This window comes from Vidua chalybeata, chromosome 6 (assembly GCF_026979565.1).
Source record: "Vidua chalybeata isolate OUT-0048 chromosome 6, bVidCha1 merged haplotype, whole genome shotgun sequence".
In the NCBI taxonomy this organism is placed as follows: Eukaryota; Metazoa; Chordata; class Aves; order Passeriformes; family Viduidae; genus Vidua; species Vidua chalybeata.
The window spans coordinates 45,604,041-45,628,666 of record NC_071535.1 but is presented as its reverse complement, the minus strand read 5'-3'; the positions used below and the strand labels follow the sequence as shown (position 1 = coordinate 45,628,666).

The 24,626-nt window shown below is 41.1% G+C and overlaps 1 protein-coding gene across 13 annotated transcripts in view; it reads right to left on the bottom strand.

Moving 5' to 3' along the window:
• The window catches only part of TSPAN4 (tetraspanin 4), a 411,890-nt gene that overhangs the window by 365,870 nt on the left and 21,394 nt on the right, over window positions 1–24,626 (bottom strand). For 3 of the 13 annotated variants that reach the window (XM_053944935.1, XM_053944941.1, XM_053944938.1), the window contains exon 1: window positions 4,392–4,441. The exons of 6 other annotated variants lie outside the window; for them this stretch is intronic. Coding sequence is in view for 2 of the 7 variants with exons in the window: in XM_053944933.1 (XP_053800908.1) it covers window positions 24,118–24,152 (35 nt within the window). In the remaining 5 variants the exon portion in view is untranslated. Of the gene's footprint in view, window positions 1–4,391; window positions 4,442–5,267; window positions 5,323–6,161; window positions 6,182–24,117; window positions 24,507–24,626 lie in introns of those variants that run through there. 4 more of the 13 variants (XM_053944933.1, XM_053944934.1, XM_053944953.1 and 1 more) reach the window with 3 other exon arrangements.

Here is a 24,626-nt window from a genome sequence, read left to right as displayed (position 1 = left end):
CATTGCCCCCATGCCCCATAAATCACACACTACAAGCTGTAATTTTTAGTCAAACTTGTTACACAGCAGTAATTCTCATGCAGTTGCTATTTCCACATCTGTAACCGACCCAAGGAGACAGTGCCCTGCACTGGCATCAGGACAAAAAGAGAATCTACAAAAGTGCCTTTCCAACCTTGCAATTTAAGCACGTTGTTCACAGAAAGAGAACAAAATAAGGTAATAGCCCTGAGCAAAGGACAACCATGACAGAAGAGAATTCATCATTCTGCAGGAAATTATGTTTTAAACATCTTTGCTTTTGACAAATCTGACAGATAACCTACGAAGAGATGAGAGAGCAACAACCAACCACCTGCTTCAGGTGCATCCAACCACAATGTCAGGCCAACATGTAGAGAAGCAATGGCTGAGAAGGCAACTAAACCAGGAGAATGACATACCCTTTTCACAATTTCTTGTGAATAGGATACAACAGGGTCTGGTTTCATAACAAACTTCAGCAGAGTCAGGGGAACAGTCATATAGTTTTACCACCTAGAGAAACACTGGTAACAAATTGTGTTCTCAAATACCCAGCTGTTCCCATATAATAAACATACATAAAGAGCCCATCAGGGTACACAGAGCTAAGAACACTTAAACTGTTACAGCATCACCGTTAAAAAGAGACTACTTCTAAATAACAATTCTGTACCACAGATTTCATTAGCAGCAGACATACTGGTAGAATCAGATACCTACTGTCCAGACCAATTAAAGCAATTAAAAACTCTGTTTCTGCAAAGAGGAACTACATAACCTCTGAGAGGCACAGCACACCCTGTGCACAGGTCCAGTGTAGGCCAGGTTCTAGTGTATGAATTATTAGGGGGTTACTAACTTTATTAGGAATCTGCCAATTTACACCAACACGGCAGCAGGGGAAGTCTCTCATTTCCCAAGGTACTGTAAACACTTCCATCCTCTCATTAGCTCTCCTCATTCAATTAGATCCCTCAGCATGGTGAAGGAATTCACTGCAATTCACTGAACTGTGTGTAGCCAAGACACCAACATCTGCTCCTCTTCTCAACAGGAGACAACAGCCAAATCCAAAATTTGAGGACCTACCATTCCTCAAATGCCACAACAGGATAGGGAGAGGATCAGCAATAATTTATCTCCCAGCATACCATGTGTACCCATATAACTCTTCATTAATACCTTGTGATTTACAGAGAGTGGAAGAAGATGGTTTATCATGCTAGTTCATCAGATAAGGACAAAGACACAGGAAGTCCCTGTGCTCTGCCCAGCTCAGTCTTCAGCTGTGAGTCAGTATGCCTGACCAAACTACAGAACTTTGTTATCAGGCATTGATTCCTGAAAGTATAAACACTTCCTGAGAGTATCAATATTACTATGTAAAGATCATGTGAATATATTTATATATAAATACTTTTTTAAAAGATGACAATATAGTCTCATATAAATAGAGCCCACATTATTTCATTAGATGCAGCTGTGTTTCATATAATTTTGTAAAGGTTTACTTTCACCTTTCAAAGAGTATTTGTAAAGAAATAAAAATCCTCCTCTGGTATTTTCTACTACATACTTCTCAGTAATAATATACAACAGATACACTCATACATTTTTACCTTTCACATCCCTGTACAGATTTGCCAGTCACCTTACTTGCCTGGAAAAATTAACCTCAGAACTTCCTCTACTGAAGAAAGAAAATTATCTTGGAGTATCCTTGTCAGAAGCTAAGGATGAGAATTCTTGTTATTCCCCTTGTGCTTGTCCTCTTGGAAACTCTCTACAGAGAAGTACAAAACCTGCATAACCTCTCCAAGCTTCAGGCAAACAATGTTTTCGCCAAAAGAAGGTGAAGGAACACCTGACTAACCCAAAGCTATTGATGCATTTAGGTTAAATTTGTCAAGCTTTGTTGGCTTAGAAAGAAAACGATCCCTGGGCAACAGACTCTCCCTCTCTGTCCCTGTTGTGCCTCATCGTTTGATCCTTAAGTGTCCCAAAGAGTGGGATGAAGTTGATTCTTCTCCAACAGCCAAGAGAGTCATAACACCTAGGTCAAATCCTTCCCATATCAACACAGAGCAGGGATCTGAGCCACAATTTAGAAGAGCACATACTAGCAAGTGGGCAGTTTGGATCAAGGTTCAAAATTGCTCCCAGAGAAAATGAGCTATTTGGCATAAACAACTCTATACTTGGCAGCCAGAGGAAACAGGAAAAAAAAAAAAACCCAACATGAACTCATGGCCAGTCATCAGGATGTTCATTTCAAGGTGAGATTCCATGTTGAAATCTTTACCATAGATGACCACTCTAATGTGGAGGCAGATGTCATTTATGCAGCTCTAGTCACGCTCCCATTAGAATTTAAATTGAATTTGCGGTGCCAGATCCTCACATGTAAAAACAAAAAATTGAAGCACACTCATTTGAGCCAACAGGGCAATATAAACACTTAACAAAAAAATTGGAGTTATCTGCTTGGCTAAAGCAGGAATGTCTGTCTTCTCTGTAGCTCTGGGTGTTTACACCACTTAAACAACTGACCCCTCATTTTCATCTTGGGTCAAAAAAACCTCTTAAATATATCAACTGGAAAAAAGCCAAATCAGTCCTAGACACAGAAGAGAAAACAATATAATCCCTGATGTTTATAACATACACTTCCATACTTCTCTACTGCTTTACTGGGAATGCTAATATCACTCCCTCGAGAGCCCTGCTTCACTATTAGCAAATGCTTCCCAGTGAGTTGCAAGAAGACAATTTGATTTTAGAGGAATTGCCAACCACTGGCATTTGGCATAAGATCAGTTCGCTTGTTTGTTGTTAATAAAACCCATGCAGAGGAAAAAGGGAACAAACTGCATAAAGCTGCATGTTAAATCCTGTGACTTTACATGGGTAGAGCATGCAACTCCTTTAAATGTACAATTATAGGGAAATCCCAGAAACAGGATTCAACCAAAGTCTTCACTTCCTTCAAGTACATCTGTCCTTAATATAGAAAACAACATTATCTCCCTTATTACATACTCAAAGACATCAGTAAAACTCAATATCAATCACAGTACTCCAACCCCAAATCACTAAGAGACATTTCATTCTCCCTTTAAACACACACATTTAATCACTCTTCTTTCTGGACACAAATGAAATAAATTCTTGCAGTGTTTTAGAGAGGTTTTTTTTTGTTTTGGGGTTTTTTTGGTTTTTTTTTTTTTTTTTTTTTTTTTTGTGTGTGGTTTTGTTTGGTTTTTTTTTTTTTTGTGGTTTTGGGGTTTTTTTTTTGTTTTTTTTTTTTTTGGTGGGATTTTTTAATGTAGTTCTAAGAGCTACACCATTACTGGAAAAGTAGTATCATTGTGAAGTGCAGAAAAGCTGTGAAATAATAATGGGGGGAAAGGAGGGGGCCACACCATAGATAGTGGGAGCACAGAGAATGTTATGCAGCCAAACTTATTGTATGAAGACAGCAAAATACAAAACAATATAATAGCTTTAAAAATGTTTTCATATACCAGAAAGGTAGCCTTTACGCACTAATGAGTTCAAACTCACCCAAAGATGTGAGTCCTTGGGTGCAGACTCTCAAAACACCACCTTTAATTTTGACAGTATCTTGTTAAGGAAATAGCTGGACATTGTGCTTGCTATAGTATGGTTTCCAGACTTTTAATTTCCATCCCACATTTAGTTATGAAATCGCATCTGATATTCTGCAATTCTTCTTATTAAAAATTTTTTTACATTATTTCTTTTATATGTTTTTGTTAATATTTTCATCTGGTTAATATCAGGGCACAAAAGACAGAAAACTAATAAAGCATGAATCTTGTTCTCAAGAATAACCTAGAAAATACACTACACAGATATCTACATCATCTTCTCAATTCATACTTTTCAGACTATAATAAATGCCTTGATACCACTGTTCAATACTGAGCCATTAATGGTAAGGAAAGAGATGTATGTGGCAATTGTTGGAGAGGAAGGAAGGAGGAAGATTTCCTAGCATTGGGTATTTTATTGTATGTCTAGAGTATAAGGCTTTGAAAGCATAATATTGTTCTTAAGAAGAAGGGCCATTCATATTGTAAATAATAATTGGAGGAAGGAAAATAACCCCTGAAAAACCTCACCCAGTGCAATCATACGTCCTCCTCCCACCTGTCTTTCTCATCCTAAAGAAAAAACCATCTACATGCTAGTACCACAAGCCACAGGTGGAAGTTTTCTAAATGTACCCAAAATGCCAAGAGTTCCACTACCCGAAAAAGCAATCTATCATAGCAGCTTCCAGGGGTCAAACAAGCAGGAATCTGGTATTCTCACTTCTATTTAGGGCTCAGCTATCGACTCACCTTGACCCTGGGAAAGTCACCTAGAACAAATGAGCAAAATGCTCTGTGACAGCTCACAGCACAGCTTGTGAAGGCCCTGGAAGAATCAATTTTCAGAAATTTGTATGGGCAAAAGCACCTAGAAAACTAGGCCAAAAGAAAGCACAGCAGCAGCACTGCCATGTGTGCCAATTCTGATTGCAGAAAGAGCACAAGTCCATTAAGAAAGAGCTTCAGCTCTACCATGCCATCACTACCCATGTGCCTCCAGATGTCAGTTTATCTCTACTTCTACTAACTTTGTAAAAAGATATCAAAAGCATGATGCATCAGAGGCCTCTTGCCACAAGTGCATTTAATAAATAAATCCATAATGGGGTATAAATTGCAAGATCAGTATTAAGTACACAGTTATTAATAGTGCAAGTTCTAGAAAAGCACATGTGCATCTCTGCTGTTTTTCCACCACCCACATAGCACTTCTGGACCCAAACACAGTAAAACACACACAGCTGTCCCCGCTCCCAGCAGGCACCAGGAAAGCTTTGCACAACAGTGCAAATAGACTTTCTCAATAAGACACTCAGCACACACCCTGAAGAAAAACTAGCTGCTAGACAATCAGGTGCTTCTACCCCAACACCACTCCCTTCATTCTGTAATCACCACAATTCAAGGCCATCCAAGGACAAAGGATCACTGCACACACACAGAACTGAGCACCACCAAGGAGTTCTGCCCTTGGCAGTATTGAGGGGAGGCAGCAGGAGTCATGTATGGGAAGCAGGGAAATCCCACAAGCAAAATGAAGCTACTCTCCAATACCTTTACTGTAAAAAAGTCACACAAGGCTGGAAGTGACATGATTTTACCAGCACTCAGCAAGCCCTCAGGTACCTGTGACACCATTCTGCAGGTCTGGGCAGCTCAGTCAGCTGGAGCAGCCACAGGCCCTCTCTCTCTGAAGGTTTCAGCACTATACAGCAGCAGCACTAGCAGGTCTTCTACAGGACACATACAGCTGGTCACCTCCAGTAATGTGGAAGCTGTGAACAGACTGGGAATCAGCCAGACCTCCTTTCTGTCCTCCCCTCCCCAGTTAAACACCACAACAGCATTTACAGCCTCCTCCCACTCTCTCTCACAGATAACTGAAACTTGAGTTCTCAACAAAGGCTCAGCACCCAGAGCAAATCAAAGGCATGTCCAGGTTTGCTACCTTTTACATTCACAAGAAAATAGAGAGTCTTGCAAACACTCACACAGTTCTGAGGAGAGAAATGCCTCATACAAATGACCAACACACAACTATTTCTACATACACTGTGTGTTGGTCTTGAACATGTTAAAGCATTGCACACATTCCCAGGCATGTTCACAAAACCTCTGTGACCACAGGTGCCCTCTACTTCTCCTTGTCAGGATATTCTAATCAAACCAAAAAAGTATTGAGCTAGCATTCACCCTCCCCTTTTTCTCTGTTCTTCAGTTCTACAATCTTTTTACCTCCTTTTCCTTCAGATGAGAGAAGGTAAGGTGTTGCAGCATATGTCACAGTTGGGACAGCCACAATACACAGAGTATCATCATACAATTTCAGAAAGATTCAACCCATACAGAGTAACATCACATCACTTCAGAAGGCTACAAGCATCTGCTCCTCTTTGTTCTTTAGCCCAAGCTTTTATACCCCTCATGTTCATGCACTGCACCTGTGTGCCCTCTGTTCCCTTTGGTGGTTGGTCAGTGCACCTGGGCACTCCATGGCTCATTGCTGTCAATGCTGCTCACCTGATTCTTACAGCTGTGCCCACTGGGGATGAGGCTCTGCCGCAGTTCCACTCCCAACTGCCACAAACTGTGAACCTACAGTAAGGTACATACAGCCTCTATACAAAAATGCATGACTCTAAAGCAAGCCTCAAAATGACAAGCAGACAAATACTCTATCCTCTGGGGTAGTAAAAAAGTTTCAATATGCCTTGTTCATCTCACTTTCACAAGCTGCATGGAGAAAGGCCTTGGTAGACCACTCCCTTCCTTCAGTTTGACCTCCAAGTTACTGCACCTGTAAACTGGGAACAACAAATGCCAAGACAAAGCTATTAGGCACATAGTACCACACAGGAATTCTGCATGACAAAATTGAAACTGTCAGGGCCTAAGGTTTTCAAATTCCCACCTCACTAAGTTTACTCTCATGAAAAAAGGAGGTCTCTTCCTATTGTTATTTCATCCAAACACAAGTCAGCATGGTGCAAGCCATGAGGCTGCCTGAAGAGATTCAACAGGTCCATAACAAGCACAACAGCCAGTGCATTTCTGGGCAGATGAGTGACACTGAAGGCTGAACCAAACCAAGGTGCAGAGTAGCAACAGCCTCTGCAGGAAGGCAGGTAAGTCTCAGAGAAACCTGCCAGCTGCATTGTCCATTGATGGCACTGCACGTGGCACCTGATGGCAACAGAAAGAAGAGCCCAGAAAGACTCATTGGGTGTTACAGCTACAGATAAGACAGAGTCAAGGACAAAGTACTAGTTCTGTCACAAGTTTTAAAGCTATTTATTTAAATAGATCTCAGCATCACTAAATTGAATGATACATCTAAGAGGGTGACCAGCAGCTTTCTAAACCAAGGCAAGACATGGATTGTACAATAGTTATTGCATAGATCCTACTTCCATTTAGCACTCACAGGATACAAGAATTCTGTTCCTTTTATTTGTGCAGCTAGCTCTGTTGTGAAGAGTAAATACAGCAGATAAACAATAGTTCATGATCCTTCCCCTAAAAAAAAACAATCTTCCTTCTGTGTACTTGACAAAAAAAAGAGTGAGCTCCAAGAAGGATACTCCATTTCATTGTTTCCTTTAGGTTTCCTACATTTTAGACATACATATTAAATCTGTCTTTACAAAGACCTTAGCAATAGCTGCATTCCTTAAAAGTCAGGTGCATTGAAAACTTTCTCCCTCTCTCCATTTCTATGAGTGGCATCTTGTGGTGATAATACATTTATTCTTATTTTTAATGGACAGCCACACCAATTTGTTCCAGCTGACAATACATTACTTAACACTGGAGAATGAAGAAGCTTGGAAAATGACATCTGCAGGAACAAAGCATAGAGAAAGCCTGAGACTGCTTCTGTACAGAACAAGCTCCTGAGGGTTGAACAGGTAAGAGCAATGCACTGCTCGCACACTTTTATATCAGGGGAAATGGACGGCATTTGGATGACCTAGAGTACCAGTCAATCAAAAGCCAGTAGAGAAAAAGCAGTGGGAGAGGAGGAAAAATGAAGCTTGAGCTGCTGCAGTCATTTGCAGAGAGAATTATGGCTGAGAAAATGGTCTGGTATTTTGGGGATGTCTGCCACAAGTTGGCTTGGGGCAGTGCAGTGGGTCATCTTCTAGTGCATGCAACAGAAATAATTTCTTTTTAAAGGGAAAGGCAGAAACTCATAGGCAAAGCATTAACATGTGCACATGTGTGTGCAAGAAAAACAGAACATGACCAGCCTGCAGGTCAGATCTGGCCCAGTTGCTAACAAGGTTGAACCTCTGAGTTACATCACTCATAGCTCATGCCTATGCTTTTAATGCCCTTCCTATCTCCGATTACACTATTCATTTTTTAAAATCTATGCATTAATACCCACCAAATTACAACTCAGCTCAGAGTTAAAGATAATCTTTTCTCTCTAAAAGCAACTTGTTAGAGCTCTGATGTCTTATCTGGGGTTGTGTGCTTCATTACAAATTGCTATCACATGCGGCACAACAACACATTCAAGGTTGAAATGTACAGAAATAAGAGAAAACGGATCACAAGAATAAAAGCTTTTAGGTATCTGGTCAGCGTGCCTACCCTCCCCCACTATCAGAGTTTGCTGCTTTTGAACAATTTATGAAGACCCACAAAACCCCTGCTACACAGGCAGCTTAACATCATGGCAGTAAGTCAGATACCAGCACCTGAAATCCACTGAAATCTTATGACTGATGGCCACCGACTCCAGTAAGCCTTGGATCAAGCCTAACCCCCAGGTCTCATTAAACTCATCTTTATATAAAAATCAATAGCCCTTTTGCCTCCTCCTTCAGCTGGGAGGGAAACAACGGAAGCAATTCTACAATCAGAATTACATCTTACACAGGCTAAAAGAGTAAAGAGCTCCACAGTGAAGTTAATCAAAGTGAAGGAGTTATAACAGGCTTTAAAATGAGAGCACATTAATAACTGCTTCCTTGTGGTAAACAGAGCTAGTAATCAAGCACAGGTCCAGCAGAACCTATCCACAGCTGAACCAGAATTAGCTCTATAGCTACATGAATGAGCAAGTGATTGGCTTGGACAGTCACAGGTGAGGGTGGAAAGGCTCTGCAGAAATTCAATTAATCCATCAAAAACTCAGAAGAGAAAGACACTCTTCTCTTAGAAACAAGATCACATTTGTTGGTCATTCCAGAGCAAAAATCAGGTTTCTGTGTCCACCATCAAGATATTTTGCATTGCCAGCACCCAGAACAGCAAGGATAATATGACAGCCCCAAAAACAATCCTTTCACACTATGACTCCAGGCCTAGTACAGTATCCCAGTCTTTAACTAGAATGTTTCTGTGATTCTTCAGAGCAACCCATTTGTGAAGATCAACTGGTAAGTGTCCAGTTTTCCTCTTCTGTTCCTGTGACAAAAACGTATTCTGACAGCTCTTTGCTGCCTTTGTCTTGGGTCAGAAAATTTGCCCAGAGAAAACTCACTCTCCTACTGACCTTTCTTTTGTCAGCTTAGTAGCCTATGATAGACACCATGATGCTTTTTGAAATTTAAACAGAAAAAGCAAAACAAGTGAGTTTTCATCTCTATTCAAAGTTATAATTTGTCAGTGAAATCTCTGCAGAATCTTCAAGCTAAAGCACTGAAGTGGAAAAAGAGAAAAGAAAGCAGGACTTACTCTGTGTGACCTTTCACTGGACATTTTGGTTACACAGGAACACGCAATACAGTCTCCTTTCTCCATCCTGCTATGAGCACTCGGTATATGAATTTAAAATCCTGACTGTGCTTACCTTCAGAAGCCCCTTGGAGGTAGCTGTCTTTCACTGACAGGTAAGCGATACCACAGATCATCTGGCTTTATCAAAGTCAAACAGCAAGTCTGCAGCTCAGCATTGAGCTGCATGAGATTGAATTTTGATGTTATGTATCTAACAGTTTTGGAATTTTTAAATTAATTTTTAAACATATATTCATTTAAAAATAAATAGTTGGATGAGAAGGAAGAAATGGAAGATTATTCGGGGGAAAAAACCCCACACATGAGAGGCTAAAAAAACACTACTGAATTTGCTGGCACCTTTATAGCAGGGCCCCTCGTGCACTCCAGGACACAAAACTTGAAGTGAGAATGTACCCACCCACATTGACGAAAAATGGCAGAACTGCTAGATAAGCATTCACTCACATTGCTGACCTTCCAAATGGATGACAAGCTACCAGGAGCAATGTCAGCTGGAACCCAAAAGGTTCTTGCTCTAAGGACAATGCTTGGGATTCAAATTGCACAAACATCTCTACACAACTTGAGCCACTTAATACAGTCAGTCTCAGAGGGACATCTGGGTTCCCTGTACAGCCAAAGGAAAGAAGCAGTAACTCCAGTATAACCTGTTAGGGAAACTGCCCTGTCTGACCCCCTAGGAGCCACTCTGGCAGTCACACTCCCAACCAACCCCAGACATTCGCTGATGGGACCAAAGTCTCTTCACAGCAGGCAGCTCCAGTGACCCTCTCTTGATTCCCTACTCGCCCAACTACTGAGCCCACAGACTGTAAGGGTGTCATCCTGCTGAGTCCAGTCACATGGCCACATGTCACACTTTGTCATGTAAAGGGCTGGCACCAGTTCCCAGCCCCTTTGCTGGGGCTCCCACCACATCCCCCAGCCAGGACACAACCTGCAGCTGCACATACAGCTACCTGTTCTCTGTGTACTCCTCAACAGCTCTATTTGAGGTAGGATGATTCTCCCTTTCATTTCCCCTGTCACCTGCAGAAGAAAGCACTAAAAGACTAGTCAGATGTCTACTTAGGTTCTTAGACAGCTTTAGTTACACGGAATTAACATAAGTTGAAGGTTTTACACTGACAAGAAAATAAACTGCTCCACAGATACCACAGTCCCTGTTAGGTCAAGCATCTTTTAAAGAAAAGCAACTTCTTGATTTGAAAATAAAAGAAAATTCCAGATAACAGGCAAAACACAGGTTTAGGTTCTAAACAGAAAATTACTTCGGTCCAAGTAAGTCCTCCCTGCAAAGCAGGTGTCAGAGCCAGAACATCAAAATAAAGGTCTGGGCCAATTATAAATATGATGCAAAGATTGAGTCTCCTTGATCTTCAGAGATTTTACTTATTACCTGAATTGCCTTATTTGCCAGATTCACATTATGAAGGTTTTCCAAATACCACTTTGGTATTAAGTGGTTCTTAAGTGATAAAAAAAGCAATCACTATAAACAAAATGCTCAAGTGTCATTTCACCTACTAAGATTAGATGCCAATTTAGATCATAGGAAGCTGTAGCACTTCAATTTCTGTATACTATGATATTTTTACTAGGTTGCAAAGATTACCTACATAATTCTCTCTTTATTTTTTAAACCATAAAACTATCTTCTGTCATATTTATGTGATATGTTGAACAAAGCTTTTCAAAACTAAGCTACTGGAGCTTGTTCACACTACACTTTGTCTTGCTTCTGTCATTATGTTGCCCTTCCAGCGCAGCTGAGATCACATGTCCCAATTCAAATGCATGACTGTGATCCTTGAAGAAGAGTTTCCATAAAACAGGGTTAAAAAAACAGAAAGCAGGTAAGAATTATACTGCTGCCTTTTTTCTGCACACAGAACAGGAAAGTCACAGCAGAGAAATTTATCCAAGAAAAAAATATCTCCAGGTAATTGTCAGTTTGAAGACATTATCATATTTTACACAGTACTGACTTCAGGCCTGAAAAATAAGTAAAAGACTCTTTGAACAAGACATAGGGAAAAGACTATCATTTACAAGAAATCAGCACAGGAACGTGCCCAAAGTGCTAACATACAGTGCCCATGCGGAGGTAGCATTTTTACAGATCAAATTTCTTAAATGAAAACACTACTTCTAAAGCCCAGTCTTTCATGGCTAGGAATAGAAATTCTCTATTAGGAAATCCTTTCAGAAATTAATTTGAAAATCAAAAGCTTGGTTGGACAGAGTAGCTTTATTATGGGGAAAGGGGAGGGGAAAAAAAAGGAAAAATAAGAAGAAAAAAATATGGAAACCCATAGTCTTTTAACATCTTTCCTGTTCTCCAAAAAATTGTGTAACTACAGTTCACTTTAGAGTAAGCATTTGAATTTTACATAGAAATAGTGACCAAAAATCTGGTATATAAGGCAGGTACTTTGACACCAGCACCCCTTACAATATCAACAATCATTCTTCAGTTGGCAGCATTTGCCACTGCAGACCCCAAGCCCTTGCTGCAGTCTACTCTGTCAGCACTATGGAGGCAGCCTATTTTACCCTCACAGACACACAGTTGATAAAAAAGCAAACCATTTTTCTCCCTTGCCTGTAAGGCCTCATGAATTGCTTATAGAGCACTGCCAGCATCTTCAGAAGGATGCTGTAACAGCATTCAGACTCTCTCCAGATAGCCACAGTGAATCAATGCTTATGCCCCAAGGAAAGCCAGTGACAAGTAGGTTCCTAAATCCCAAAGCAAGTTTTGTAAAAATCCTGTCCATAAAAATCAATCAAGAAATTGTCTTGTATTAGCTCAGGAAGTCAAGCTTGCTTTGAGCAGCAAACAGCACAGGAAAGGCAGAAGTTTGTCAGCTATGTTGAGGTGAATGAATTTTCCTGGCAGAGATAGCTTGCCTCAGTCTTAAAAAGACCTGATGTATTTACAGAGTAGCTGGGGGCTGTGGAGCAAAAATGCTTTTGGCTTAGGTGCTTATCCATAGCTTTAGAGAAATACTGTGGTGAACATCAAACACATCTGCTGGCACAGACACTTTCTTTGCTGTGCTGCAGAGTTTCTGACACTGCCTGTGTCGCTGTCATATCCCAGTGCCTCCCAGCAGTGCACTAAGTGCTGCAGCTAATATCCAATGTTCTGTTTATTCTCTCTTCCCTGAGGGAGAATCATATGCACAGCAGTATGCGTTGTTTTGAAGGAACAGCTTTTAAACAGGTACAAACAGCTTCTGCTGGAAGCTGAAATCATGTGCCCTGAATGAAAGGTGTTCAGGAACGTCATGTTCAATAAAAGTTCATTTCACAGACTAGGACCAATATCCTACTCTCCCTTCCATTAAAACAGTCTCTTCTGCAAAGAACGGCTTTATCCTTTTGCAAGAATATTCTACTGAACTAAACGCCAAATCACAGAACGGTTTAGGTTGGAAAAGACCTAAGATCAAGTCCAACCATTAACCCAGCATTGCCATATCTACATGTTTTTAAAATGCCTCCAGGGATGGTGACACAACCCTGGGCATGAACTGTTCATCAACAGCTGTCCTACCATAAATGTCCTTGGAAGCTTTTACAACACTCACAAGGGCTGAATTACACCATGACTGTACAACCAGATCCTTCACTGATGCATGTGAAGTCTTTTGGAATTCCTGCACGAGATAAACTATCAGTTTATTATCCAGTATAGGATATCAGCCTTTGTTTCCTCTCTGTTTTGCAGACTCCCTCATTTTCATGTCATGGGCAACAAAGCTTATACTCTTCTTGAAGCAGAACAACTCTTCCAGTTCCTTAGCAATACTCTGCTTCTTACTGTAATTTGGTTTCCTCACCAAGGAGGTGTACATATCTCTATCATTACATCCAGTTCCTGAAGCAGGCCTGCCTAGAGTATTTGATAAAATCTGAATGAAATTGCCTGGATAGTAATGTTATTATGAAAATGCCATATGTCTAGGGAATTATACAGTAAAGTTCTCTTAATAGCTTGTGCACTGAAAACACTTCCTCCAAAGAAATAAGCAAAACCAAATTAAACAAATCAATAATTCTGGAACAAAGAAATAGATTTTTCAATACATAACTTTTGCATAGGACAAGAATGGTCTCCAGAGGTGACTGAGGGTTTTGTTATTCTTTTTTGAGAAGTCATCAAAATCTACAGCCCTTAATACTAAAAATTCTTTTCACAGACCAGATTTTTTCTGTATTGAAAAAAGAAAAAAACCTCAAGCACAATTAAAAAAAATCCTACAGGGAGGGCATTAATAAAACCCTAATCTGTTCTGCTCAAAAAGAGCTCTATTCTAATTCCCCAGTGGACCTACAAAGAGCAACTGATAAAACAGTTCCTAACTCTCCACCTGTTGATGCAGCTTTCTTCTCCATGAAGAATTAAGAGTGCACACTACCAGCAGAAGAAAAAAAAAAAAAAGTTACAAAAAAAAAGAGACAACAGCATCCCTGTAGTCCTAATACCACTTCAGATTTTAAACAGTAAAAAGTCATCTAAGAGACAAACTCACATTTGAGTCCCACATGTAGGTCAGAGAAAAACTGCTCTTTCTAAAATAAATTAGCAATTGAAATTTAGAGATTTGATATAACTTCACACAAAGAAGCTTCCAAAGAAGCACATCTGCCATCTCTGCTATGCTGGTGGCCTGAGATGCTGTGAGTGCTAGAAGCACTGTCAGCACAGGAACCTAGAGGTCCTGCAGGTCCAGAACTCAGCCCCAAAGCTGCTAAGTCCAAAGTCACTGAGCAAGTTCTGATGACAAGCAGATGTTTTAAACTGTAGGGGTCCAGCATGAATAACCATTTGATTTCCATGGATAAAAACACAAGTCCAATGTGCATAACATGTTGTGCTTATCACAGTGGTCTTCTCTAGAATGAGCACCTCCAAGTCCCAGCTGAGGATTTTTCTTGAGAATTGAGGTAGGTGAAAGCATCAGCCAACACAAACAGGACAGTGGAAAGGATGAAGATATGCAAAGAGAAAAGATTCTGCTAAGATTTTGATGAGTGCACTATAGGAATTGGATAGAAGTAACTCAGAAACACTACAACCAAACAGAAAAATTCTCAGGGGAAACAACTATCTCAAGTTAAGATAGTTTCTCGCTTCAGATTGTCTGGCTATCTGTCCTGCCCACCACAGAGCCAAGCTGATTTCAGAAATGCTTAACACACAAAGTAACATCCCTGTGTAAATAAGAGAAATACTTTTCTTGCAAGAAGTATTCAAAATCCCAAATATCTGCAAAATGCTAGCACAGATTTACACATATCTTTTAGCTCTGAATGCCATGACAATCCACTTTGAATTGGCTCCCATGGTAACTGCAACATTAAGGTCCCCTGAGAGTCATCTCACACAAACACACATACACAGAGGACTGGAAGGGCTCTGTGCAGAGACAGAACATAAACTTATCAAATGCAAGGAGTTTCTCCACGGCACCTGCCTTCCAGCTAAAAGGATTCATGAATACAACCTTTCTTTCCATTAGGAAAGGAATTCCTCTCTCACATCATCTCTAAGGCTGGAGCAAGCACCTCTCTTTAGGAACTGACTCTTGCTCCCCTCTTCCCTCATACTCTGATATTGCCTAACTGCAACACATGTACTTAAATCATTTCACTCAGCATCATTTTGTTCTTCAATAAGACTCAGGTCTGTAATTTTTCTGGTTGGGCTGGTGGAAGCCCAAGGAAGCCAGGAAACAAAGCTCTCAGTCAACCAGAGTTAGCTGCTCCTGAGACACACCATGGTGTGGTCAGCCAAACACTTGCAGACAAGTCCATGCCCACTGCACCTGGTAGGTGCATGCAGGACTCAGTCTAATCAGAACTCAGAGGTTCCCAAGAAAGGAAGCTGATATAAAAACAAAACAACACATCACAGTTATGTTGTCAGTGCCTTTCTGAAATCTAGTTTGCTGTGGTATACAAATAATGACAGGCATCATAGATTTTTAATGGGAAATGATCTCTTTGTGTAAGGTACATTCATCATTGTTTTCTTGGGATATCCCTTAAAAATTTTGATAAACAGTCCCAAAAGAGATGCTTTCACAACATCCCACTGACAGGTACAATTCCATCAGCATCCCTTTCCAGCCTGCTATAATTTATTAACTGTCACATTATTTGCAAACTCAGCCTCTGGCAAAACAGAAGGAGGCAGGAAAGTAGTTTGAGTGAGACCTATAGCAATTAGAAGGAAGTGTTTTTCAAGAGAAATTCCAGAAAGTGATGGTTCATTCTTTGCCCCAAAAGAGGTCATATCTCTTGGCAAATCAAACCCTTTTGTTCATCTTCCAAATGTATTTGGGCCGAGCTTCCAGCTTCTAAATAAGAGGCAGGAAATAGCAAATTAATTATAGTATCATTAATACAACAGTAGCCTAATACAGCTTTTGTTAAAGGTTTCTGTTGAAAAAAAGGGGTTTTCTAAAGTTATGTTTTATAGAACATTTGTATAACTTCAATTACTTGTAGATAACAAGGACTGCACACTATCTAATGAGAATAATTATAAACACTACTCTTCCTTTGGCAAAGTATCTTCAAGTCAATGAGCCAGAGATACTTGCGCAAGCAACAGGTGTTTTTGATTCGGCTTCTCAAAAGTGAGAAACAGAAGAGAATTTTAAATTCCTGCCCATTTGGCAGAGCACACAGCTCTTTCTGCCTTCCATTCTCTCAGAGACATGACATGGTAATTGACAATGTGACAGCAAGTCCTAAACATATCTGCTATTTTACATCTGGTTCCTGTTATTTTAACCTCAGAAGCAAATTGAAAAAAAGGAAAAAATTCCTATTACTGCTGATTGCTTATACTTCCCTAAAATTCTCTTCCTTTGTTCTATCAGCCAGGTTATTTAGAGGATATTACCGTAATCCGACAAAGAACTTAAGAATATGAATATTTTCAGTGAAGGCAATAGCTTTAATGGATCAAGATGCTTTATTTATTAGATTTCATCAGCTCTTGCTTCATATTCTAACTACTTCACTGAAATAGCCTTACAGTTTCATTATTCTGTCTGCTGTATTAGTGATAAGGCAGGTATGGAGCACGTAGCCTCCACTTGGGAATTCACATCTACCTTCCTAGGGACAACTTTTCATACATCAACCACCAGATTCTTCTTCCTCTAAACTTTCACCACAGTTACTAAAAAGTGACACCGGGCCAAGAACAAGCAGTCAGACTGCACACCCAACACCCTGTCTGCCTGGGGGACAACCAGAAAACTAACAGGATGACAGTTCTATAAAAAACAATCAGTCAGCTGTCACTCTGACCTCAGCACAGTCATGACTGACCAAAGCTAAACCACCATCAGATAAGACAAGATGGGAACAGGCTCTCCTCAGTTACAGCACTGCAGTCCTCCTACTCCCTGCACTAGCCTGTGCAACTCTGCATGGCCACAGACTCAGTCAATGCAGCTACACAGCAAGACCTGCCAGCCAGTTAATGAGCTTACAAGGCCATGTTAGTCACTGCAATAAGCACTGGTCAACAAAAATCCCACTACTTCATTTGTCATCTCTTGTGTTGTTTGGTAGAACATCACATGAATTGGGAACCAACGGCATCAGCATTGCAACACTCAAGAATTCGGGAGAAATGCACGGTTAAGACAGAAGGCTTCTTCCTGAATCACTGCTTTCTTGCTGTGTTTGACACCAGCTGTCAGTACTTCCACAGAACTTGCTCTGTTCTACTCTTGCACCATCCCATACCAGTTTCCCAGCAGGCAGCCCAAGAAACATCACCTCTGAAACACAAGAGAAGAGGGGATGGAAAGAGATACTACAAACTTCCCTGGCACCTTCTTTCTTAAGGTCATATTGCAATACCTCCACAGTAGCTTCTACTTCTCAACCTCCTATAAGTATGAAAACAATATGCAATACCTTTGTTTATTTCCTTGACACCCACAGACAATCTCAAAGCTAACAGAAGCAAACTTCATTTGAGAAGTCCCTGCAGACAATCCTATGGGAAAGGATTAGCATAACTAGCACTAGACAACTGCTACCACCTGCTCCTAAGAGGCACATTCTAAGACATGGCTGTGGCACAGTCCAGGCACCAGTGCAAGCCACCACTGTCCAAAGCACAGACTCTTCCTTCCCTTCTTGCACCTCATTCCCGCTCTCCCAGAAACACTCCCTTGTAAGGCTGTTCACGTGTTCCTGTTTTTTTAAAATCAGCATCTTCCCCAGAACAGAACTCCCCAGAAAAGGGCCTAAAGAAAGAGTCTGCAATTAGCAGGAGTGGGGAAATACACATCTGCTCCTTGGAAAATCTGAAGAGGAACTGCAAGTCTGTAAGTCAGCAGCAACACACAGCTATCCCCGAAGTTAACATCTGCCTCTTCTCAAAGTTCTCAGGTTCCCCTGCTACATTTTCCTTTATAAAACTGTACAAAGGACCTTATTTTCTCACAAGCAAAAGAAAAAGCAGTCTAGAAATTGAGGAAATATATTGGTGCAAAAAAATTTCAATTACTATCTTTGGACAACTGATACAGAATTTATGTATTGATGGTGGAGTGGCAAAGTCCCAAAATACATCAGTGCTCTTCAGAAAGCAGGAAGGCAACATGTATCCTCTTTATTCCATTTTGTTCATTTAATCCTAAACAAGAACAGGTACTTTAGGTGAACAAGATCTTTTTCAAGCATTTCCTAAAGTAATAGGAATAAAAATCAGATAAGGAAAAAATTTTACATAAAATGGGTGGAAAAAACAAAACAAACTCAACCAACAGCCAAGACTTCCCAGCAAAAAGATTAATGGATGTAAGTGTGATGGTGAGAGGGAGGTCAAGAAATGGGATGTCTCATAATGCAAAGAAGAAAAACTATTGCATACTTAACAGAGTACAAGATTTTTCTTGAAAACCTATCAGATTATGAAAGCCTCACCGTCTTCCTTCCCTCCCTCCATGACCATTCCCCTCTGTGATGCAAAGGGGAACATGGGGGAGGGCAGACTACAACAGCCCCACTGCCTCCTAGCAAGGCTGCATTTCGCTTTCCAGGACTGTATCCCAATTCCACAGTAATGTACCCTGCAGTTTATTAGCCTTTCCTCATCCCAAAACACCAAAACTAAACCATAATTTCACATTTCACCAAAGCAAAGAATAACCAAGTCTGTAGTCCCATGTGTCCCATGAAGCTTGCAAGGGAGGCAGACCAGTCTATATGAGCAAACGTGAATCCTGCAATTCCTGAACTGTTTGACTGGCCTCACTGATCTGGACTACACATGTTGCCTGTTGTCCCATGGCCATACAAGCCCAGTGGTCTGGGAAAAAAAAAAAAAAAAGTGATGGCTGACTTCCATGAAAATCAGAGAACATTGTTTATTACGAGGCAAGGAGGAGAAATTTATTCCAGGCAGTGCAAGAGAGTCATCACCACTCAACAAAACAGGTTACAAGCTTCCTCAATCAAAGCACACAGACTGATCCTTCTGTGAGTTTTGAATAAGAAAATGTTTTCCCCCTTTTATGGCAGACCACAATCAAAAATTACTCATCTTTACCACTGCAGCAAGAAAACACAGTTAAAATGCTGACAAAAATGTTGCTTTAGAGTTTCAAGTAAAGGCAGCCTCAGATCTCTTCTTTATAGCCCAGACTGTGTTTTTTAAAAAGGAAGAAGAAGAGGGGGGAAATAGTAATATCATACACTCACAAAACATGTTCACAAGGAAAGTCAAACACTGAGTCTCTCATGTCCAAAACATACAAGGACACTGACACCTGTTAGATTTTCTATGCTACCACCACTGCACTAAGGTCAGCTCTTTCACCAGGCTAAAGGATGCCAGGAGGTAACTTGGATGAAAAGATGGGACCCCCACCTTCTGGCAAATTTGATTAAAATTGGCTGACAGAGTCAAACTTTACCAGCATGTGGTAACCGTCTGCATATGCCTGACAACCTCACAAAACGCATGATCATGGAAGCTCATTTTTTCAAGAGTAGTTTCTCAAGGATATAGGTGAGGGAAAAGCATTTTCACTGACACTCCAAGCAAAAACAGAGTTTAATCTGGCACCCTTCACAATTACTCAATTAGCTTCCAATTCAAGAACAGAAAAGAACAAATTAATTGACCATCAAAGTCTTAGAACAAGCCTGGTACTGTGCCATCAAATGGAAATGAGGGGTATTAGGCTACAAACAGCCTGCTGCAGGCATCCAAATCTGCCCTCTGCCAAAACTTCCCCCATGGGACACCTTTGATTCTCATCAAAAGAGCCAACACAGTAATTGCAAGACAGAGTAGATTTGAATGCATGTACCAAGAGAATTTCCAGCAGTCAAAATACACACGCAAAACCAGTGAGCCAACATAGTCACATGCACAGATCAGACTACCAGGGGGTCTGGCCTACACAAACATTAACCAAAGCACAAATCAGTACTGTGATATGTTAAACAAAAGAGGATGGACAAAAGCCTCAAGAACAGTGCATCTTGAAATTCATCTTTCCACAGGAGGTTAGTCAGAATGAGTGAGCGAGTGAATGTGTTCACTTCTGTGAGTACAATATTCTCCAATGGTTTAATCATTACAGCACGAACCCGAGCCTCTAAATATACATCTGCCTAAGAAGCTGAACACTTCAGAGAGCAAAATTAACATGGAGGTTAGCTTCCATTCCAAAAGAATTGTATTAGACAATTATCTACAGAAGTCAAAATCAGGCCAGTATTTAAGGGCCACAAGAGGAATAATATGACGACTGCAAAGGAAAAAAGCAAACAATGGATAGGTGCTCATATTTGTTGGAGTCATACACATCATGGTATTCATAATGATACTAATTTTGAGTTCTGCTTTATAAGGCATATTCCTAAAATGAACTTATTTTCTAATTAGGAGCTCCAGTGATCATGCACATTAAACAATGAAAACAAACGGCAGTAGATATGAATGTTGTGACAGTCCCATTATCTCTCAAGCAATGCATGAGGATAAGCTCTTAGCCACCCTCACAGCCAAAATTCACTTGAAATGTCACTTCTAGCAAAATTCCTACAGCTGTCATTTTACTCTCCCTCTATCCATACCAGAAGGCAGCAATTAGACAAAACTGAATTTAAGACAAAAATTCTTACTTATCAAGAATATTTATAGTTTAGAAATTGTGTCCTTAAAAAGGTCTTGCTGTCTTTTTAAATCAAAAACCCAAAACAAACACAGACAACAGTGACTGGAAAATGACTGGAATTTTTTTCCTTCATGATGCTGAACTTCTCAGGGATTCCCTGCTCAATGCCCTCCTTTAAAATGCAGGGGAAACAAAGACTTGATCTTCTAGCTTACATGTTCATCAGCACACAAGGTATTGCTGTTATCCCACAGAGCACTTAATGCTTCTAAAAGCCTTTCATTACCTCCCCAGGAGCTTTCATTGGCAAATACAGCAGCACTGCAGTGCTCAGATGAAAGCTTTGAGAAATATCTTCTTGATGTCACCTCTGGGTTCAGCTAAGTCCAAAAGCAAAAGCAGAAGCTTGATACTCAAGAGCAGCAATACACAACTCCATAGAGAGGGTGTTATTTCCTATTTTGTCTAGATGCATTAAGCAAGAACAAGAGACACACCATAGTTTCCACACACTCACAGCTTTAGCCTTGCAGCAGGTGATTTTCAAAGCCAAATGATATTACTGAGAGCAAGAAAACACCACCTGATTTAGAAGCAGCAGGAAAGGAATAGATGTGCAGCCTATGGTGAAGCTAAAACACACCCCTGTAAGACAAGACCCCTTGTAAGGAGCTAGGTTGGGGCTGTTCAGCATGGAGAAGGGAAGGCTGTGTGGAGACCTCACATCAACCTTCCAGTATCTGAAGGGAGCCTACAGGGAAGCCAGAGAAGGACTTTCTGTCAGGAGCTGTAGTGACAGTACACAAAGTAATGGGTACAAATTGAAAGGGGAAACTTAGCTTAGATATCAGGAAGAAATTCTTTACTGTAGGGATGGTGAGGCACTAGAACAGGTTGCCTAGAGAAAGAATGAATGCCCCAACCCAGGCAGTGTTCAAAGCCAAGCTGGATGGAGCTCTGAACAACTTGGTCTAGTGGGAAGTGTCCCTGCCCATGGCAGTGGCAGGTTGGGAGTACATTATCTTTAAGGTCCATTCCAACCCTAACATTCTGTGACTCAGAAATCCATGTTACATAATGGTTTTGTGCCTCCTGCATTATTGCCCTCACAGCATAACAAGTTCTGTCTGATTCCAGACAGACATCAAGCCTACAAACAGAAAAAAAGCCCAGAAGTCCCAGAGAAGACAAACCATACTGTTCCATAAGTGGCATAACCCATAGGAATTCCTTAATGTGGCTTTTAGTTTAAATGTACAGTACCTTTCACAATCCCATCAACACAGGACTGAAACAAAAAACAAAAGTGCTGTAAGACTGCTCAGAGAAATCACTTGGACTTCCCCCAGGACAGACACAAGGACAGTATCTGGAAGACATTCAATTTATCCCCATGCACTGTAAGTGAGAGACTTGCACTGAGAGCAGAGCAGCTCATTTGAATTGGGGAAGCAGGACTGTTCAGTTACCCCTCAATATCCTAAGAAGCATTCCAGTGATTACACAGAATAGATGTTCAAGGACAATAACATGTGATGAAAGAACATTCAGAGACAAGAGTGAAACTATTTTTGCATTCTATGCATTGTTCCATTTTCTTGTCAGGGGTAAAAGGATGCAAGCTGGCCCTCACCTTACTCTGAATTCCTGAATAGAGACACAAATAGCAGTAATACATATATACCCTAAAAAAACCATATCTGATGCTGATTCATACTGAAGCTAGGACAGACAATGACACATTCTATATAAAACACTTAAAAAGTTTTGAATGAGACATCCAATTCATTTTTCTTTTAATAAAAATAGATCTGCTTTATTCACAATTGCTGCTATTCCTAAATTCCTGGAGCTCATAAGACATGCAAATTCACAGAAAAAAAATGCACTATTCACTTTCAGAGTGTGAATGAAGATATTTGCATAGAATCGCAAAGAATGGCTCAAGGTTGGAAGTGAACAATTTAGTCCAATGTCCCTGCTGAAGCAGTTCTGCCCCTAGTGCACGTGGCACAGGATTGTATCCAGACAGTTCTTGAGTATCTCTAGTGAGGGAGACTCTACAACCTCACTAGGCAACCTGTTTCCATGCAGTCACTCATACAGTAAAGTTCTTCTTCATGTTCAGTTGAAAATTCCTGTGCATCAGTTTCTGCCTATTGTTCTTTGACCTGTTGGTTGGCACCACTGAGAAGGGCCTGGCTCCATCCTCGAGACCCTCCCTTCAGGTACTAATAAAACACTGATGAGGTCTCCTCTCACTCATCTGTTCTTAAGGATGAACAGCCCCAGCTCCCTCAGCCTTTCCTAAGAGAGATGGTGCACTCTCCCAGTCATCTTTGTTGCCTTCCTCTGGATCCATTCCAAGAGTTCCATGTCTCTCTTGTACTGAGGAGCCCAGGATCGGACACAGCACTGCAGATGTGCCTCACCAGGGGCAGGATCACAAGTAGAATAGAGCAGCAGGATCATTTCCCTCGACCTGCTGGCAATGCTCTTCTAATGCACCCCAGGGTACCATTGGCCTTCTTGGTCATAAGGGCACTGCTGGTCACGGACAGCTTGTTGTCCACCAGGACCCCCAGGTCCTTCTCGACAGAGTTGCTTTCCAAGAGCTCAGCCTCCAGCCTGTGCTGGTGCAGGGAGTTATTCCTCCCCACGGGCAGGACACTGCACTTACCTTTGTTGAATTTCAGAAGGTCCCTGTCAGCATCCTTCTGAAGGGCTGCACCATCCCAGCTTTGTGTCTACAAGCAACTTGATGAAGAGGCTCTTCTACCCCTTCATCAAGTCATTGGTGAATTAAGTTAAGCAATACTGGACCAAGCATTGATCCTTGGGGTCAACCTGTGCTGCAGATCATGATCCTCTGGGATCTGCCATTCAGCCAGTTCTCAACCCACCTCACTGTGGTGTGAGTGATGTGTGCACTCATCCAGGCCACACTTACTGAGTTTGTCTCTCACAACATCCTCCTAAACAGTGTTGGAAGCCTTGCTGAAGTCAAGGCAGACAGTATCCACAGCCCTCCCCTCATCCATCCAGGTAGTTGCTTCATTGTAAAAGGCAATCAGGTTGGATAAGCATGATTTAGCCTAAGTGAATCCATGCTGTCTGCTTCTGATCACGTTCTTGCCATCCATGTGGACAGCAATGGCCTCCAGAATGAGAGGCTCCATCACCTTTCCAGGGATTGAGGTAAGGCTGACTGGCCAGTAGCTCCATGGGTCCTCCTTGCCCTTTCTGAAGGCCGGGCATGACATTGGTTTCTCACAGTCCTCAGACACCTTTCCTGATCTCCACGACTTTTCAATGATGATCATGAGCAGCCTGGCTATGGTACCCTCCAGCTCTCTCAGTACTTGTGGATGCATCCCACCAGGGCCCATGGACTTGTGAATGTCAAGTTTGCCTAGCTGTTCTCTAACCCAATCCTCCTTGACCAAAGGAAAGTGTTCCTTTTGGCATTCCCTTAACTCTGGTCTCTGGGTCAGAGATTCCTGAGGGCTGATCTTGTCAGTGAAAACTGCAAAGAAGGTGTTCAGTACCTCTGCCTTCTCTGTGTCCTCGGTCCCTCCTCCATTTGGTAACAAGCTCATGTTATCCTTAGTTTTTCTTGTTATTGATGTATTTGAAGAAGCCCTTCTTGTTGTCCTTGACATCCTTGGCCAAATTTAATTCCAGATGGACCTTGATCTTCCTTATCTCATTTCTACTTACTCTGACAGCGTCTCTACATTATTTCCAAGTGGCATGACCCTGCTTCCATCTCCTGTGTATTTCCTGCTTGCGCTTGAGTAATGACTATTCTTTTTTTTTTCCATACACAGTTTTCTTGCATCCTTTGCCTGATTTTTTGCTTATCAGAATGCATTCCTCAGGGAAACAATCCTTGAATATCAGCAAACTCTCTTGGTTTGTGAGAAGCAGGGTCTCCCTTTAAAGCACAGATTCAGAAACATCTATTAATTACTAAAAAATACCTTTTCTAGAAAGTATTTTCATTACCTTCAATTACCAGGCATTAGACTAACTTGGAAGCGAGTTCAACTACTGC